The sequence below is a fragment of the Vipera berus genome (genome assembly GCF_964194415.1).
Source record: "Vipera berus genome assembly, chromosome: 4".
Classification (NCBI taxonomy): Eukaryota; Metazoa; Chordata; class Lepidosauria; order Squamata; family Viperidae; genus Vipera; species Vipera berus.
Window position 1 is genome coordinate 71,278,311 of NC_138206.1, and position 19,301 is coordinate 71,297,611.

General features: G+C 39.4%; 1 protein-coding gene across 1 annotated transcript in view; it reads left to right on the forward strand.

The window, feature by feature from the left end:
• The first annotated feature begins 2,769 nt into the window (after nt 1-2,769).
• The window catches only part of GEMIN8 (gem nuclear organelle associated protein 8), a 67,915-nt gene continuing 51,383 nt past the window's right edge, over nt 2,770-19,301 (forward strand). The window contains exons 1-3 of the mRNA XM_081327051.1: nt 2,770-2,805; nt 8,632-8,669; nt 18,535-18,967. Coding sequence (XP_081183177.1) covers nt 8,667-8,669; nt 18,535-18,967 — 436 coding nt within the window. The 5' untranslated portion in view covers nt 2,770-2,805; nt 8,632-8,666. The remainder of the gene's footprint in view (nt 2,806-8,631; nt 8,670-18,534; nt 18,968-19,301) is intronic.

Below are 19,301 nucleotides of genomic sequence, written 5' to 3' on the forward strand. Positions count from 1 at the left end.
ATGACACAGGCTGCAATTAGACGAATGAGACAAGAACAAGAACAACAGAAAGCTACAACCATATCTCAAAAACCTACTTACAGTGAAGCAGTGGGAGAAGCGAAACCGAAGAGAGTGCAGGTGGTTCTGCAAGAGGCGCTCCAAAAGCTTCAGGTTGCAAAAGATGGCGACAAAGTTTCTAACTTGGAATGTTAATTGATTAAATTCCCCGCAGAAGAGAAACAAAGTATTTCAGTATTTAAAATAATTTAGAAATGATGTTATTTGTCTACAGGAAATGCATATTCGAGCAGCTGATCAAAAATATTTGATAAATTTTAGACTGGGTACACAGTTTATTGCATCTGCTCCAGACAAGAAAAATGGAGTAGTTTATTTATTATTTTTAAATTTATATACCGCCCTATTCCCGTAGGACTCAGGACGGTTTACAGGGAGAATTAAAATACATAACATACAAAATTAAAATCAGTTAAAACTATGATTAAATTACAGTCCCTGAAGTTAAACTAAAACCCAATAAATTAATTAGTTAAAACCCCTCAGTCTGGGCCAAACAGCTCGAAGAACCAGGTTTTCAAGTCCCGGCGAAATGAGCGAAGGTCGGGGGCAGTCCTGAGTTCCATGGGAAGTTGGTTCCATAGGGCCGGCGCGCCCACAGAGAACGCCCTTCCCCTGGGAATAACCCGCTGACATTCCTTAACTGGCGGTACCCTGAGAAGGCCCTCCCTGTGGGAGCGCACAGGACGATGGGAAGTTGATGCTGGCAGCAGGTGTTCCCTTAGATAATCCGGACCCAAGCCATTTAGGGCTTTATAGGTCATCACCAGCACCTTGAACCTCACTTGGAAGGCAACCGGAAGCCAATGCAGCTCGCGGAGAAGAGGTGTTACACGGGAGTATCGGGGAACTCCCATCACAACTCGCGTGGCTGCATTCTGCACCAGTTGAAGCCTCCGATTGGTCCTCAAGGGCAGCCCCATGTAGAGAGTGTTGCAGTAGTCTAACCGGGAGGTCACGAGCACATGGGTGACTGTGCGTAGGGCATCTCGGTCCAGATAGGGCCGCAACTGGTGCACCAGGCGAACCTGGGCAAAAGCCCTCCTGGTCACGACTCCTATATGATCTTCAAAGCTGAGCCGTGAGTCCAGGAGGACACCCAAGTTGCGAGCCCTATCAACGGGGGGTAACACCTCACCCCCCCATCCTTAATGATGGAACAAACTGGTTAACCCGAGATGCCGGTACGTACAGCCACTCAGTCTTGGCAGGGTTGAGACGAAGCCTGTTTCTCCCCATCCAAACCCAGACCGCCTCCAGGCGACGGGACATCACGTCGAGGGCATCACTGGGTTGGTTTGGGATGGAAAGAAAAAGTTGGGTATCATCAGCATACTGATGATACCCCACCCCAAAACCATGAATGAGCTCGCCCAGCAGCTTCATATAGATGTTGAACAGGAAGGGAGAGAGGACCGACCCCTGAGAAACTCCACAAACGAGAGACCTCGGGGTGGACCTCTGCCCTCCCATCAACACTGACTGCGAGCGGCCCAGGAGATAGGAGGAGAACCACTGTAAAACAGTGCCTCCCACTCCCAACCCCCTGAGACGCCGCAGTAGGATACCATGGTCGATGGTATCAAAAGCCGCTGAGAGGTCTAAAAGGACTAGGACAGAGGAACAGCCCCTGTCCCAAGCCCGCCAGAGATCATTCACCAGCACGACCAATGCCGTCTCCGTGCTGTACCCGGGCCTGAAGCCCAATTGGTACAGGTCAAGATAATCAGTTTCCTCCAGGAACAGAGTAAGCTGATGCGCCACCACACTCTCAACAACCTTCGCCAAAAAGCGAAGGTTGGAGACCGGACGATAGTTATTTAAAACAGCCAGGTCCAGGGCAGGCTTCTTGAGGAGGGGTCTCACCACCGCCTCCTTCAAGGCGGCGGGGAAGATACCCTCCTTCAAGGAAGCAGTTATTACTGCTTGGAACCAGCCTCGTGTCTCCTCCCGGGCCGCATAAACCAACCAGGAGGGTCACGGGTCCAATAAACAAGTGGTGGAGCTTAGTCTCCTCATGATCCTGTCCACGTCATCGGGGGACACAGGATCGAACTCAGTCCAGATAACATGCTCAAGACCGCTCGATTCCTCCATGTCAGACTCTGTCCAGTCAGAGTCCAAACCGGTCCGGATCTACCCTTTTATATACCTAGCCAGGTATACATTGCACCAATCCCAATATCCAGATTTCCTGCCAGAGGATGCCCTGCCAATCCTGATAGGGCACCCTGCCACCTGGTGGTGATAGTGGCTTATCTGTGTGTGGCATCCCCTCTGTACATAACATTAATCTTCTAGCTGGGGCCTCCATCTGCATTTCTACCTAGCTGGTTTCTGCTCGGCGGAGGGAAACCTGGGGCTATTAAGAAAAACTGGGCAAGCTTTCCTGCCTCTTTAAGATCCTTTGAGGAAATATTATTTTTCTGCCCTTTTAACATTTCCTTCTCTGGCGGAACTTCCCATATGCCTTTACTCTGTAAATGTTGCTAGGTTACTTAACTGTATCTCGGGATTCCGTTCCGAGAATGAGTTCCGTATAAGAAAGTACACATTATACTTTTGAAGAAAGCCATTATTTTGATGGCGTTGATCACCTTGAACCAAGAGATGGCGCCACTGTCCCATATATTCACGCACCATAACTGTGTTTACTTCCTAATGGAAGCAGGATCCTCCTCTTCCGGGCCTATAGGACGGAAGAAGAGGGACGGCGTGGTTCTAATTGGGCATCGCGTGGATCAAGTATGTGCGCTGTTGTTTCTGCCCGGGTTTTTCTTTCCTTATGGCGAAAAGAGTGGAGGCAGGGAGGCAAAGCAAAGGGAACATTATCTTCCGTTGCAGGAATGTTCAGCGTAGCTTCTCTCGATTCAGTGTCCCCCAGTTATTTTGTAACCAATTCTCCTCTTGTCCGGTCACCCTGGCACGATTGTTCTCAGCGCACCTAAGGGCGGGATGGCCGCGGTTGGGAGGAAACAAAGGATTCAATCCTTTCTCTAAGCTAAACCCCCTCGAATCGCTTTCGTCTGAAAAGTTTAAGAAGGTTGCATCAGAAAAGCTGCGACTCTTTCTAAGAGAAAAAAATCGAGTTTATTCTCATTCCTTGTGAATCCTGTAGCTTAGGAGTTTTTAGTTCTCTTGCTAAAAAATTTAAAAACCCTGACCCAGACTAATTTATTGACACGGGTATTTGGAGACGCGCGAAGTGTAAAACAGTTCACAGGTTTAAACATACTGAATGGACTTAAACAAAAAATTGCATGCAGCATTACAGGATTTAAAAAAAACTAATTTGGCATTCCGAATTCTTTGGGAGTTGTAATCCATACGCATATGAAAGAGCCTGAAAGAGGAAAGCCTTTAAATTGCCTAAATTACAATCCTGTTTGCTTCTACTAATAGAAGGGTATCCAGTTATGTGTTATGAAGATCCATGCATAAATTCATGCAACACGTTGCATAGTTGCAAAATTTAAAATTGCTTTATTTGGAATGATGGCTGTCTTCCTTCACCTTGCTTTTAGTCACATATTCTGCACAAAAATGTACATTTAACACAAACTAATTTGAACAATTTGCAGCATTTAATTTCTGCCACAGCAGTTTTGAAGCCATTTGTTCATACAAACTAGTAGGACTTTGCATGATTATATTGATAATTATAATGATCATTAGAATTAATACAGGCAGAAATGCAGAATATGGGGTTAGGTCTTGAGACCATCTTGCTTCCAAGTTTATCCAAGGTAGAAGTCAAGCAGCAGCAAATAATACTGGGGTACAATCATTCTAATAACTGTTGGATATGCATTCAGTTTTTCTGCTCTTATATATATTAAGAGGATTATCCCTCTTAATTGTGTGTTGTTTGGTTTGATCAGAATAAAAAATGACCTTTGGGTTGTGATTCTTCCAAAGCTGGGAGGAAAGATAAAGTTCAGTGTCTGCAAGTTGCCTTCTTTAACTTGGTTCCTTCCAGATAAGTTCAGCCGCAAAGACTGCCACTAAATCCAGCTTATTTTGGTGGCATTACAAGTACTGTGTATTGAAGATTATGATGTTTTTTTTCTATATACTTATATTGATCATGTATCGAGAATCATTATAGCTTGTTGAAAATTTTATATTGCCTTGTGGGCATCTTAGTAAAATAGAATATCAAAATGTCATGAGAAATTCAGTTTTGATATACATGGTTTTTCACTGACATTGAGTAATGATGGGAAATATCTTAGCAGGATGAGTAATTTAGTCCAGGGCTGAGCCACCCTTTAGCTTTACAGATGTACTTTCCTATATAGTGATTTTTGTATATCTCTGAGACAAAGGTACAATCATTCAGCAGTATGATTTCATAAATTTTTGAGGTATATAAAACCATAGTTTACAAAACCCAGTGCAAATTATCTACAAGAAATAGACAGTACAGGTAGTCCTCAACTTACAAACGTTTAGCGTTTAAGGTTACAACAGCAGTGGAAAAAGTGACTTATGACCTTCTTTCACACTGTTGGAGCATGCCCATAGCCATGTGATCAAAATTTGGCAACTGGATCATATTTATGATGATTTCAGTGTCCCGGGGTTATGTGATCACTTCTTGTAACCTTCTGACAAGCACAGTCAATGGGGAAGCCAGATTCACTTAACAACCGTGTTACTAACTTAACAACTGCAGCGATTCACTTAACTGTGGCAAGAAAGGTTGCAAAATAGGACAAAACTCATTTAACAACTGTTTTGCTTAGCATCAGAAATTTGGGCTCAGTTGTTGTGGTCATAACGTGTGTGTGTGTGTGTGTGTGTGCGCGTGTGTGTGCGAGTGTGTGATTGTTTTATTCTTGTAGCATAGTATTAATTTGGCTCCTGGCAACCAAACCATAGCCCATTTCTGGTCTAGGTTATAAAACAAAGTGAGTTGTTTTCTTATAGTAATTTTTATTAACTTTTTTCATTCCATGTCCACATTAACTAAAGTTTCTCAGAGACCTCCAAATATTTTTCTAGAGTTGTAACATGTTATATAGTTTTTAATGTGAATTAATTATTAACGATAAATAAGCAGGACAACATCATAACTCTAGAACAGAGACTTTTTATTTGCTTCACTATTACCCCATATTGGAAATGGAAAGTTCCCTATATTATTAAAAAATGTTGAGTTTGATCAAAATGAAATCAAAAGTCTTCATGCATTAGCACAATAAGGACATTGATTAAAATGAAAGTAAAAGGTTTTTCAATAATAATAGTTGGGTAACATGTAATCAAGTAAATTAAAATCCTACTTTACAGAGCAGGCATATATTATGTATCCATCACTGTAAGCTCATTCATATCCTTAGTACCCATCTTTCCTTCTGACAATTAAAAATCAGGAGACAGCAGAGCAGATGCATCTTTCTCAACAGCTACAGAATAGATGGACTTCCTGCCTGCTGCAAACTCCTATGACGTTTTAAAAACGAGGACCATATGGAGGATGGAGGAGAAGGCTTTGTGGATGCCCCATCTTCTACCTTATGAGAGCCCTCCTCTTTTCAAACAAGCATCTGAGCAGAGTTTGCATGTTTTCCAAGTCCTTTGAAAATTTCTGTTTCTTTTCTCAGATGGAGCAAATTTTCTCTGCACTACCATTAGCTAAGAAACACTAGTATGGAAAGGTTTTAGGCAAGGGATTCAAAATACAGTAATTGTTAACAAGCTAATGTTTTGGTCCTCTGTGAATTGACCATTGTTTTTGGTGATTTAAATAAAATATTACCTGCTGACATAACTGCAAAAAAAGTCTTTTATCTATTATGGATAATGGAAATCGGTACTGTTGCACTATAGCGTAAGTATACTGGAATCTCCATGGACGTACTATTATCTGAGGCTTTATTTTTCTTCTTGCTCTCCAAAATTGTAGGAGAAGCAGTACATTGTAGGATTTTTTTCTGTGTAGAATAGTGAAATTTCATATCTTTCCCCATACAAGTTGTGTATATGTAACAAGCAAATAACCAGTAGTTGCTCTCAGATATACAGTCATATTAGCTGCCTTCCTGGGCTGCCTTGTAGTTACTTGTTCATTTGGAAGTCAGATGAAATGGAAATCATCCTTTTTTTTTATTAAAGAGTTTTACAAAAACAAAATTTTACAATATATCCCCAAATCCCTCCCACCCCAAACCCCCCCACTTCCCCCCCACTTCCCAGAGCTAAATACAGGATTATAGTTACAATAATCATATTCTAAATAAAAATTATGCATAATATACAATTAACCAAATTCATAATGTGCTTTAACTCCCCTTTAATATAACTACAAACAACGTGCTAATAAGAATATCCCACTAAAATCTACTCATAAGCTAAATGGAACTTTTTAGTCCCATATTTGTTCTGAATATAATTTATCCATCTCCTCCAAACTGAAATATATCTTTCCTGTGAATGATCTTTCAAATAAGCAGAAATCTTAGACATTTCTGCAAGATTCGAAACTTTAAACACCCATTCTTCTATAGTGGGCAAACTATCCTTCTTCCAATATTGTCCCACCAGTAACCGTGCTGCTGTTATCATGTTCAACATCAAGTTAGTTTCTTTAACATCACAATCTACAACAATACCCAATAGAAACAATTGCGGAGAAAACTTTATCTTTCTCTTAAAAATCTTTTGAATGTTCCACCAAATTTTAATCCAAAAAGCTTTTATATTTCTACAAGTCCACCACATGTGAAAATAGGTAGCTTCTAAACTACCACACCTCCAACATTTAGACTGTAAATTAGGATACATGTTGGACAACTTCTTGGGATCCAGATGCCATCTATAAAACATTTTATAAAAATTTTCTCTTAAATTTTGAGCCTGGGTAAATTTAACATTTCTGACCCAAATTATCTCCCAGGTGTCCAACGAAATTGGTTCCTGAATATTTTGTGCCCACTTTATCATGCAGTCTTTAACCAGTTCCGTTTCCGAATCCAATTCAATTAAAGCATTATATATCCTCTTTATATGTGCACAATTTAAATCTCTAATTTGCTTTACTAAATTTTGATCTGTAATTGTGATGCCAACCTTTTGATCTGACTTCCACCTAGCTTTCAATTGGGTATATTGAAACCAAGAGTAACTTATGTTTTCGTGTCTTAACTCCTCTAATGGTTTAAGTTGCCAATCATTCCCTTGCAATCTAAGTAATTCCTTATAAGAAACCATATCCATACTCACTCCCATAGATACGCCCTCTATCGCGTGTCCAGGAATTCCCCAAATCGGTATTTTATAATTTAACTTATAATAATACTTTTTCCAGACACGCAATAAAGCATTTCTAAGAATATGGGATTTAAGAAATGGAAATCATCCTGATAGTCTATGAAAACTTGCTGCAGCCAACTCACCATGGCCAACTCACTACTGGACAACTCACAACTATGTCCTGCAGCTGGTTGGCCATGGTGAGTTGGCTGCAGCAAATTGGCCATGGCAAGTTGACCGTGATGAGTTGGCCATGGCAAGTTGTCCCAATTAATGAAAGGTAAACTATGATGCTTGGAGGTGAAAAACGTCTACTGGAAAGAGATTTGGAGTTCCACGTTTTACCCAGAACAGTCTTAATTGCTTGCTGTTTCATTATTTGTTCATAGTGCAAGTGAAGTGCGGTATTAATGGAACTAAATACTTGCTTCTTACAGGTGTCTGTCAGTGGAAAACCTATATGTTCTTAAGATTTTGTCTTTGGCTTCTGTTGTGTGGAATTGTGGGTTTTTGCATCTGCTCACTATTGGCAATGTTCAAAGTTGCTTTTGACATAACTGTGTTTTAAACTTTGAGATGTTCAAAATGACTGCCACTGTAAAATGAGTGTTCTGTTGGCTATTTATGGGACAGATTAATTTTATAGAATGGGTGGATTGTTCATTTACTTGAGAGGGAAAGGGTCAAGAGTATTCTAAAATACTCTTGACCCTTGCAAAAAGCAATCCTTTTTTTCAAATGAACTATGAGGAAAAGCATGTTTACATCTTATTTTGCAAACCCCCAGATAAGCTTTTTAGGCAGTAAACACCCAAATTTTAAACTTTTTTTTTCTGGAGAAAAGGGGAAAGTGAATATCAACATTGCAATTCTATGTATGCTTGTCTCATCAGAAGTACATTTTGCTAATTTGGGTTGGATTTATCTTGAAGTAAATGTATTGAACAATTAACAGTAAGACTGAAAAGAAAAAAATGGAGAGTGAGAGTGGAATATTGGCAAACATTATTTTGCCCCAGTACTGTAAAACATCTGAAAAGTATTTTGGTATGGAAGGTTTTGTTTGAGAATTTTATACCGTTCATAAAAATCTTTGCCTCTTAACAGATATTGCTTCACATGATGAAATTAGAAGGGACTAAATTCTCATTTAGTGAACAGAGATAAAAATACTTGATATCTCAACCCTAAATTAACTTGGACTTAAAATAAAATGCAACCATAAATTGAGTCTGTGGGAATTTAAATGGCTGCTCTTTAAATCTTACCACTCTATGTGCTAAATTTTGATTTTAATTTTCTTTTGTCTTTTAGTTCTCAGTTACCACTAGTACGTGTACCAATAGACAATGGTAAGATTTGTTTCCTTATAATTGCTAATGTATTTGATTTGTTTCATGTTAGATACAGATATTTATTCCAGTTGAATTGCTTTTGAAATCATTTAATATATATTTGAATTATTATTCAGGATGTATGTGTGTTGTCATGTGTGTGGGCAACATTGTCAATGTCTTTCATACAGTAATAAAAAAGAGGGAAAAATGCAGAATAGTTTAGTAAAAGTTACTCCACTATTCAACTCTTGCACTTGGTATCAGAACAAATCATCTTGCCTTTCAGTGCAAGTACTGAAATTAGTAGAGAGTGTGATGACAATTTCAATCAGCAGATTTTGGAAACTGAATGCAGAATCAAAGGTTTGAAAAACAGAATCATGCATCCTGCAATGTCTTTTCTATATCTTTGCACTGAAGTATGATTTATCTTCCAGTCAGATTTTGAATATAGAAATTGTGTGTATTTTATTTTTTCCTGGGAAGTTGTGCCCTAAGATTACATCAGAGTAATAGCCTATTAAATAAGCAGTTTTAAGATGATAAAAGAATTTGGTAAGAACATAAAGCTAAGTGGAGCTGGTAATCATCATGGAAGGCAGTAATAATAAAAAAGTTTGTATTTTAGCTGTTGAGAGGTAGAGGTGTGTTTGTGTGTGTGTGTGTGTGTGTGTGTATACTATAATCCATGCACTCTTTATTGAAAATTATGGACCAATATTTCCCACCCTGCTCTAGTTTTGTGGGTAGATAGATGTTTTTCCCAGTCTAGTCTTATAACCAGCTTCTGTACCTAAAGGAGATAAGAACCTAGACTTTCACACTCCTGTCCATCGCTTTAACCCAATTTAATACAATATGTCTGCCTGTCATTGTTCCAATGGCACCATACCTGGCAACTAGGCTTTTGCTCTTCATATTTAATTGTATGGTGTTATGAATGTCCACATAGAATGTGTGATTGGGAAAAGTAGACAGCTACTACTACTATAGTCATGCCAGGAGCACCAAAATGCTTCCAGGTTGAAAAGATTGAACAATGACATTACCATTGTCTGAGGGACACTCAGTTGGGAGCTCCTTTCATGTCATTAAGTTGCCCACTGGAGTGGTACCCATTAACCTACTCCCGGTTGTCCGCTTATGAACTGCTGGGTTGGCAGGAGCTGGAGTGTGTGACGGGAGCTCATCACATCCTGCAGCAGCAGCCGAGTCTCAAACATAAGCCTGCCAATCAGTCCAGCGTCCTAACCTCATTACCACCACACTCCATTATTGTGTTGTTGCTAAGTGAGGACTATACCTATACTCAGCCAATCTCAATGTATAAATGGGTATACTTTGACAATAAAGGTTCATTCATTCATTCAATCCACAACATATTATTTCTCTAGTAAGTAAAAAAACTTGCAATAACATGCAATGTGAACATTTTGTCCTTTGCTTCTATCAGAACTTAACAGAAAATAAGGTTTTCAATCATGCAGAATTTCTCTTCATCTGATTTAGTCAAATACTAAATAAAGTACATAGCTAACGATAAAGTTTTAATTATTGTTATTAATGGAGAAACTCATTATTTTAAGTTGTATATTAGCATAACTTACAACATACAGTGTTTATCTTTACTTTGTGAGTTCTTCCAAGATGGAGAAAATAGTATGAAGTGAATAAGGCATTACAACTTTCCTGGACCCCTATTCTCCCAAGCCTGTAATACCAAAACTGGCATTACATTGCATCACTTTGTGTCAGTTGTATCTATTCAAATTTTCTCACACTTGAATAATGGGCTCTCCGGGGGTTCTAGTCACATTCACTTTAGAATTTTCTTTGTAATCAGGAGATGTATAGAATGACATTCATATCTATTCCATAACCGCATCACTGGAACAGAAGTTAAACAAATGGTGTTTTGATTGTTATAAATGTTAGAGTTTTACAGCTTTCCAGCACAAAAATAAGCCCCCAAAATAAGCACACATTCAAAATGAGCAGGAGGCATAGTTTAGGAAAACTTTATCTATAAAATATATATAAACATGATACATACAGATTCATTCAGTTCTTGGGATTATCAACAACTTTTAACTTGGAGATCAGGACAACATAGAGAAGACTAAACCACGCCCAGACCTAGGCTGGCTCACATGCTTCTCACAGCCAATACTGTGTCTTAATCATAAACAGTTCTCATTAGCTGGTTTGTTGCTATGGCTATTCCAGTTCATAAATTCTTACACACTGACAATAAATGAATAGCATTATTTTTGCATCCACATGCACAAAAACATTGTAGGATTATATGCTCGCCTCTTTCCAGCATGGTAGTTTAAATATTTCTTAATCTGAAGCTTCCCCTTGTTCTTCTTATAGCACGGGTGTCAAACTCTCCACTTCACGTGACGTGTCGCGACGTATGGTGACTCTTTTTGCATTGCCGGCAATGGGGTGGGTGCGGCTTCGGTATGAGGAAACCGGCTGGCAGTTTGACACCCCTGCCTCATAGTAATAAAATTTGTAGTCTGACACCTTTTAGGACACTAGACTCAAGAAATTGTTCTGAGCAAAATCTTAAAAGTAACAGCATTGTAACTGTCTTTCATTTCCTCATTGTTTTTAATCCCTTGTAGCTTCTGTAGAAATACATAAAACAATTTCTTTAAGGTTTAGAAAGGCCAGTATATTCCTCATAATCATCCTCAAATTAGTTCTGGACTACTGGCAGTACTTGTCCCTGCAGTTTTCTTGGCAAGTTGTTTTTGGAAGTGGTTTGCCATTGTTTCCTTTCTAAGACTGGGAGAGAATGACTGGCTCAAGGTTACCCAGCTGGCTTTGTGCTTAATGTGGGACTAGAACTCAGTAGTTTTCTGATTTCTAGTCAGATGCCTTAACTACTGTAACAAACTGACTCCATAATCATCCTAGAGTTACAAAAAAAGGCTCATGCGAATAACTTTCTCATGCTTTGTTCCTTTTAAATGTATAAGATAGAGATTTTGTTAACGTTCTATTTAAACTAAAGGTTTTCCTAGATCTCTTCTACCCCTTTTCATTCTCCCTCAAAAAAGTTTTGCTTTGCATCAGATTCACAATACTAAACAGCTGAAACAATCCTTTCTGTCCCTCTTCACAGTTAACAACAGTTTTGCAAATCAGCCAGCTGTATTCTTTTTTTCAGTGAAGTTGCCATCAAAATAAGCTTGAGAAACAACTTACGTTAATATTTTGCACTTAAGCAAAAAATGAAATTGATTTCCTTTATTGGAGTTGTCAGTTTTTTTACTGGTTGAACTAACTCGTTTCTTCCATACAAATAAAATAAAAATAAAAGAGGTTTTTTCTGAAAATTTGTGACTGCGCACTTCGTCAGGAAAAAAAACCTTTATTTTATTTAGAATCTACATTTTTTTCTGACAAAGTGCACACAGTTACAAATTCTCAAGTCTAAAAATATTTCACAGGTCCTAGCAGCAACTGTTAGCAGGGCCTACAAGTTAGAATGAAATAATCTACATGTGCCATGAAATTGAGGTGATGGAGGTTTGCATCTAAAGGATGCTAAGTTAAGACTAAGTTAGGATATCAGGCATAGCATCAGACTAATGGATTTATTTAGTACTGGAACAGAATTCTAATATTTGCATCCAAAAGATATTATGCTAAATATAAACTTGAATTCTGAGTTTCAGTTTTTTATCTGTTTCCGGGTGAGGGGGTTGCTTTTAAGTAAATAGAAACACAAAAAATAATTGCCAATAACCTTAACCAGGAGAAAATAAGCTAATCTTTGGAGCAATTTGTTTTTGTCCTTGGAAACTGTGTCTTCAAAAGGCTATTGTGTAGCCCTGGGTGATTAAAATAATGGGAATGTTGCCATTAACTTCAGCAGCATAGAGACTGAATACATTGTCAAGTCTCCTCCCCCTCTCCCAAAATAGAGCTTTTCAGAGAAGTTTGAGAGTGGAGGAGAAACTTGTATTCAAATGTGTCTGACACAAAACAGTATGTCCTACTGGTTCCTGGGAACCAGAAAGTGAAACTAGCCACAAACAAAAGGAGGCTGACCTCTTAAGATTCATTGTTAAAACTGAATACCAAGAATAAATACAATTAGGCTTCTGGAATTCATGTATTCTTAAAAGTTTAGACTAAAATTGCACTTTTAGAAATCAATCTTGTCAACTTATGGGATTTGGTGACCAAGATATCTATTCATGATATGGAAAGTTAAGTTGATTGTACAGTGTTTAACCTTTTTTCCCATTGAAATAAGAATATCTTTTTTACTCTTAAAAGTGAAATAGAAGATTCCATAGTGTTGAATGAGATGCAGCTCTCTTGACTTAAGTTATAGTGGCTTTTACATAATGGAGGACAAGGGCACTTTTGAACATACATGTGACTGGAGTTTCTGGACTAGTACTTGCAATATTTTTTCCTCAAAGTATAGAGAAAGAAGGCAGACATATTTATTCAGTCCCAAGTTCTATATATTACATCATCTGGAGAGGCCCTAGAGGGTAGCTGTATTCAGCAGTCTCATATTTCAACCACTTTAGATAGAACTTTTGCCTGCTATTGCTTTGCTATTTCACTGTCCTTTTATGGTATAAGGAATTGGAGCGTTCTCCAGAGTAATGAAATATTTATCCTTATATGGACTATCTTGGTTATTGGATGTGCCAGTTTAGGCTGTAAAAGTTTAGGTAGTTGGTTCTATAGATCCTCAGATACTTTAAAGTTGAAAACCAGAAGAAATGTGGAATAGCAATACCAATAGTACTTAGATTTATATACCACTTCACAATGCTTTACAGCCCTCCCTAAGCAGTTTACAAAGTCAGCATATTGCCCCCAACAAGCTGGGACTTCATTTTACCGGCCTTGGAAGGATGGAAGACTGAGTCAACCTTGAGCCAGTGAAAATTGAACTGCTGGCAGTCGACAGTCAGAAGAAGTAGCCTGCAGTACTGCATTCTATCCATTGCTCCACCACGGCTATTAGTTGTGAAGAGTCACTGTGAAAAGACATTACAGTGGAAACTTCCAACAAGAGAAAGGAGAAGTCAAAGACAAGAAAGACAATTTCTCAAAAAGGAACTTAACAAAAATTTCAGAGAACTGTTGGAAAGACTTATAACAGTATTAAATGGGGCACTTGAGAAACAGAGCACTCACTCCTTTCCGTGCAGTCACACAGGGTGCTTCAAAACGCAGGGAATCCCTGCATTTTGAATAGCCCCTCCATAGCACAAACACTCCACAATGCCAAATCCTAACCCTCACCACACCCCAGAGCATCCACAATGCCAAATCCTAACCCCAGCCCCACCCCAGGGCATCCACAATGCCAAATCCTAATCATCCCAGGGCAATCACATTCCTTCACCAACCTTCTTTCCAGCTCCGTTCTCTGTGTGCAAGGCAACAAAAGAAGATTGTGGAACTAAAAAAAGAAATCAATCCGACCTTCCAACTTCTCACAAAAAAAAAAAGATCTCGCAAAGTTGGAAGGTCTGATTGAACTTTTTTTACCAATAGTCCCATAGGCTTATCCGCGGTGGCGGAGAATGAAGCTGGAAAGGAGGTTAGTGAAGGGAGGCTTTGGGGAAGTGAGGGGAGATGGGGAAGGGTGTCCCCTGGCCAATGCTGCCTCACTCCACCACCATCAGGGTTTGGAGGCCTGTTCTCGCCGGAAAAAGCCATTTCTCAAGTCCCTTCCTGACGAAAACAAGCCTCCGGAGCAAACGCACCTTGCTCATTGGCTTCTGTTTCCTGCAAAAACGGAGCTACAGAGCGAGGTGCACTTGCTCTGGAGGCTTGGTCTCGCCAGGAAAAAGCCATTTCTCAAGCCCCTTCATGGTGAAAACAGGCAAAGCGCACCTCACTTTTTGAGAGCAATCCTGCAAAAACAAGCTTCCAGAGCTAGCACACCTTGCTGTTATTGAGAGCAATCCTGCAAAAGCAAACCTCCGGAGCGAGCCGGCCTTATTGAGAGCAATCCTGCTCTGCACCTCTGTTTCCTTTCACTCAGAAAGAGCAGACAAACTCAAGCCTGCTGCTCAAACACCTTTCATCCGGAGACCTGAGTCACACGGAGTTTCAAGCAGTCACATGGAGTGTTTCTGTTTCTTTCTTTTTTTGAACAAGTTTTATTAGTTTTCCAATTTAACATGAAAATATTTAGAAAGCATCATGATGACTGGGTAATCAAAAGTTCAATAACAGTTTTTAGTACCTATCTCAAGTAACATTATCAGTACATCCTTCTCTATTTCCCTTAACATTTAATATAACCTGCTTAAACTAGAAAATTTCTAACAATAACATGCTCAGTTAATACAATTATCAGTCTATTTTTAGTTATACATATCCATATCCTGTTTTTAATTTTTTCCTAATTTTTAATTTTGATTATAGTATTCAAATTTAGCCTCTGATATCCATAATAGCATCCATAACCCAAATTTCCCTTATTTCACTACACAAAATTTATAACATCTAATATAAACCTAATACCTATATACATAACTTCTAGTTTTATTTCATAAACATTTCTATTTCTCATCCTGATAATCACAACTTACTAATACAATAACATAGATTTGTCAATCTATTTTTACTTATGCATATCCATGTTCTGTTTTGAATTCTATCTAATTCTTAATTTTTAGTTAAAGTATTCAAATTTAACCTTTAACATCCATAATGGCATCCATAACCCAAATTTCCATTGTTTCATTACACAAATTATAATATCTAAAATAAACCTAGTAAATAGATAAACATATTCTAGTTTTATATCATAGATATTTTCTATTTCATAACCTAATAGATCACACCTTACTAAAAGAATAGCCTTTAGTAGCTCTCTAACAGTTCTTTTTTTTAAACCTAACTCTAGCTTTCTTTCTCTGCCAGCCAGGTTTTCAGACCAAAAACATGTGAGTTGTCAGATAGGTCTCCCTTTGTTCCAGCACATATTGCTTGAATTGAGGGAGACTGTCTAGCCATCAATGATCCAGAAAAGCTAAACCATTTATAATCATTGAATTGTTGTGCTGATGGTTGAAAACTCTGTATTTGCTCCAATATCTTTATCTTCAGTCTGGTCTCTTCCTTCCTCTGGTATCTTCTGATTTAAGTAGAAGGTCGTATCCAATTTTATAGTTATTCCTTGGTTGTCCAGGTTTTCAATAAGCTGTCTGTTGATCTTTGGCATCCTCTATTTTGGTGTTACTTTTTTCCGCTTCATGTACTTTTCGAGTTGTAAGATCTTTGACTGGAGTCAAAATTTGGATGTTAAGTTTTTTAGTATTTTGTTGTTGTTCCTTAGGGTCCTCTGTCTTAGTGGTGGTTCCTTCCAGTTTTGTTGTTTTCTGGGTTATAAGTTCTTTAGTTGGAGTCTGGGTTTCAATTTGTGGTTTCAAGCTACCACCTTTATCTTTTGAGTCTAGAATTAATTATTTCAGTGGCTTCAAGAATTTTTTCAAGTATAAGCTTATAGTCAGTTGATGTTTGTAGCTGATTTCCCTCCATTTCTGGAATAGTTATAGATAGTCTTTTAGTGGAGGCTAATTTTTAAACAAGAGTCAGTAAATATTCACCTCCACAGTTCTTAGAAGCCAAATGCATCTCCCAACTGTTTTAATTTTTTTCTTTAGCTAATGCCAAGGACAGATCTGAGTTATAAATCGATTTATTTGCCAGGGATATTCGCTTGCTGTACCAGGCTTAACCACAAAATGTACCCAGTGTTATTTAAAATCCTTTTGAGAAAGACTAGGCTTTTATCAAATTTAAGTTCTTCGTCTTTTTTTTTCTTTTTCCTTTTTTGTCAAATGCATAAAATAGCCAGATCCTGTGAAGATAGGAGCTTTTCAGGTCGCCAAATGTAAGAGGGATGTAAGTCCAATTAGTTAATTATACTGTTTCAAGGTGCTTTTTTCCCCAATGTATTCAAATGCTGCCATTTAAGAGGATGGGAGAAGAAAAAATTCCCTTCCCTCTCTCCTCACAGGGGGAAGCAATTTCAGAAGGTTTTTAACAGGCAAAGAAAAGAAAGTTGGGGAAGGGAGAAGGCAGGTCTCACCCCATTCCTCTGCTGTGCTTTCAAGAGCCTTGGTGGAGCAGTGGGCTAATGCCTCCCTAAGTAACACCAGCTGCCTGCAATTAGTGCAGGTTCGCATCCCACCAGGCTCAAGGTTGACTCAGCCTTCCATCCTTCCGAGGTAGGTAAAATGAGGACCCAGATTGTTGGGGCCAATAAGCTGACTTTGTAATAATGCCGCTTGGGGGGGCGAAATATACATAGAATAAAGGCTATTGCTAAGCACATTGGTTTGTGCTTAAATTGTAAGCTGCCCTGAGTCTTTGGAGAAGGGCGGGATATAAATGGGATTAAAATAAAATAAATAAAAAGTGCTAAGTTATTAGTTTGGCCTCGGCTGGAAACGGCTTTAACAATGGGCCATGGAAGTGGCCGATCCTTTCTTCGTCGGTCTGAAGAGCTGTTCCAAGTCAAAAGGGAGGGGCGCTTCCCTCCCAGAGTCGATTGGAGAATCCTCTTCCCTGCTCATCGCCCCTCCAAGGCGACTTTTGACCCCCTTTCAGGGATCCCCCGGTGAAAGAAAGCCAGATGGCGGCAGGAGCAATCCCCCGGGTGTCTGCCAGGGCCAAGATCAGAAGCCTCATTTCTTTCCGTTTCTGAAATGCGCTGCTGCAGGCACACAAATCTTCCAATCTCTCTCAGGTCTGCATTTGGATAAAAAGTGTTTGAGCAGCAGCAGCTTGAGTTTCTCCACTCCATCCCCAAGGAAGAAGGCACGGAACAGGATTGCTCTCAAGAAGACACAGGTGCAGTGCATCCACCAGCCTTATTGAGAGCAATCCTGCTCTTCGCCTCAATTTCTTTTCATTCAGAGCAGAGAAACAAGCCACTGCCGCTCAATGAGTGAGGAGGATGAGGAGGAGAAGAAGAGTGGTGAGGATTAGTGCCAGCTGGCTGGCCAGGCAAGAACTAGGTGGGCGCGGTGGGTGGCTGACTGGGGAGGGAGATCATGGCCGCTCAGGTGGTTGCCACTACTGCCAGCTTGGATGCAGGTGCAAGGGACCTGGCCCCACGATGCCTCACCGCTCAGGTGAAGGCTTCGTTCCTCCCCTCAAACTAAGGCTGTCACATGTGAGCGAGCAGTGCACCAGGGCCATTGGTTCCTGCACCTCGCCAACTCCGATTCCATGCTTTGCCCCATAGGCATGCAAACAAAGCAAACACTCCCCCCCCCCCAGAGAATGGAAGCTTCTGGGGGCCATGATCTCTTTTGCAGAGAATTTATTTTGAACTCACGCAATATTACAGCACCCAGGGATTCCATTGTCGGCATGAAAAGCATTTCCATACCAACTCTCCTCTCCCTCAAAGCGAAAGAAACCGCAGCAGAGAGGAGATAGATTTTGCAAGGTAAGTGAATCCGGCATGGCAGGAAAGGAGGGGGAAGCAGTTGTGGGGAACAGGGAGAGGAATAGGGTGAATATTGCAAAGCCTCTGCGGTCGGTCACTCATAAGAGCAAACAACTGCTGTGGTGCTGCAGTAGAAGTAATTGTGGGATTTACTCATAAAAACTAGGAGGCGCTGATCACGTAACTTTGAACGAGCATTAAGTGAACGCTCAAACTCGGGGATTACCTGTCATAATTTTGGGGTAGTGTAGGAGAGGATAGGATATTTGTCTGTGTATTTCCTATTCTTTTATGTTTAGCATACTGTATACTGTATAAAAAAGTATCAAGTATTTGTTTTCTAGATACATAGGACACTTAACAAAACATTATATAGGAATGAGATCTTACACTGCTGAACTTTGTTTTCCTTTTTAGGCAACATTTTTATGTCAAGACATAGGACCATGGTATTTTCAAAAAATGTATGCAAGATATTGGAAACATTACAATGAAGCTATGGAATGGATGTATAGACATAAAAATGCTTATAGGAAAGCCATGGAATTATTATATAATCCGTCACTTCATCCTTCCAAACAACATCAACGTTATTCTGATTGGGATGAAAATATTCCAGGGAGAACTGGTCCATCTTTTTTCTCCACCTCAGACAGCAAACCACGGTATCCTCCAAGGCCTCAGGATGACTTGCATTATGTCAGAAGAAGGAGAGCAGCAGAGACAGATTCTGAAACAGATTCAGAATGTGAAGGTGAAGAGGACATAGAATGTGACCTCAGCAACATGGAAATCACCGAAGAACTTCGTCACTATTTTGAGCAGACTGAGCGACACCAGGAAGAACTACGTAAGTGTACTCTCTTCTTTTATTCTTCATATCAGTTTATTTTTACACTGTTTATCCTTTCTTTTCATGTCCATATCTGTTGTCTAAGGAGCTGAGCCTGGAAATCTTGTAGATAGGATTTTCATTGTGTGCTTTTCACAAATCAGGAATCAGTAAGCTCAGGGACTGGTAATTTGCAGTCAAAGTGTCAATGTCTCTAGTCAAAATTGCAAAATAATTTTTCAAGCTGCTTTGAAATGCAAAAGATAATGAAAAAAGTGGTGATGATTTATCTGAGCCACTAAGATTTGGATTAAATACCTTTCAGTGTCACTGAATAACCAGTAGAATTCAA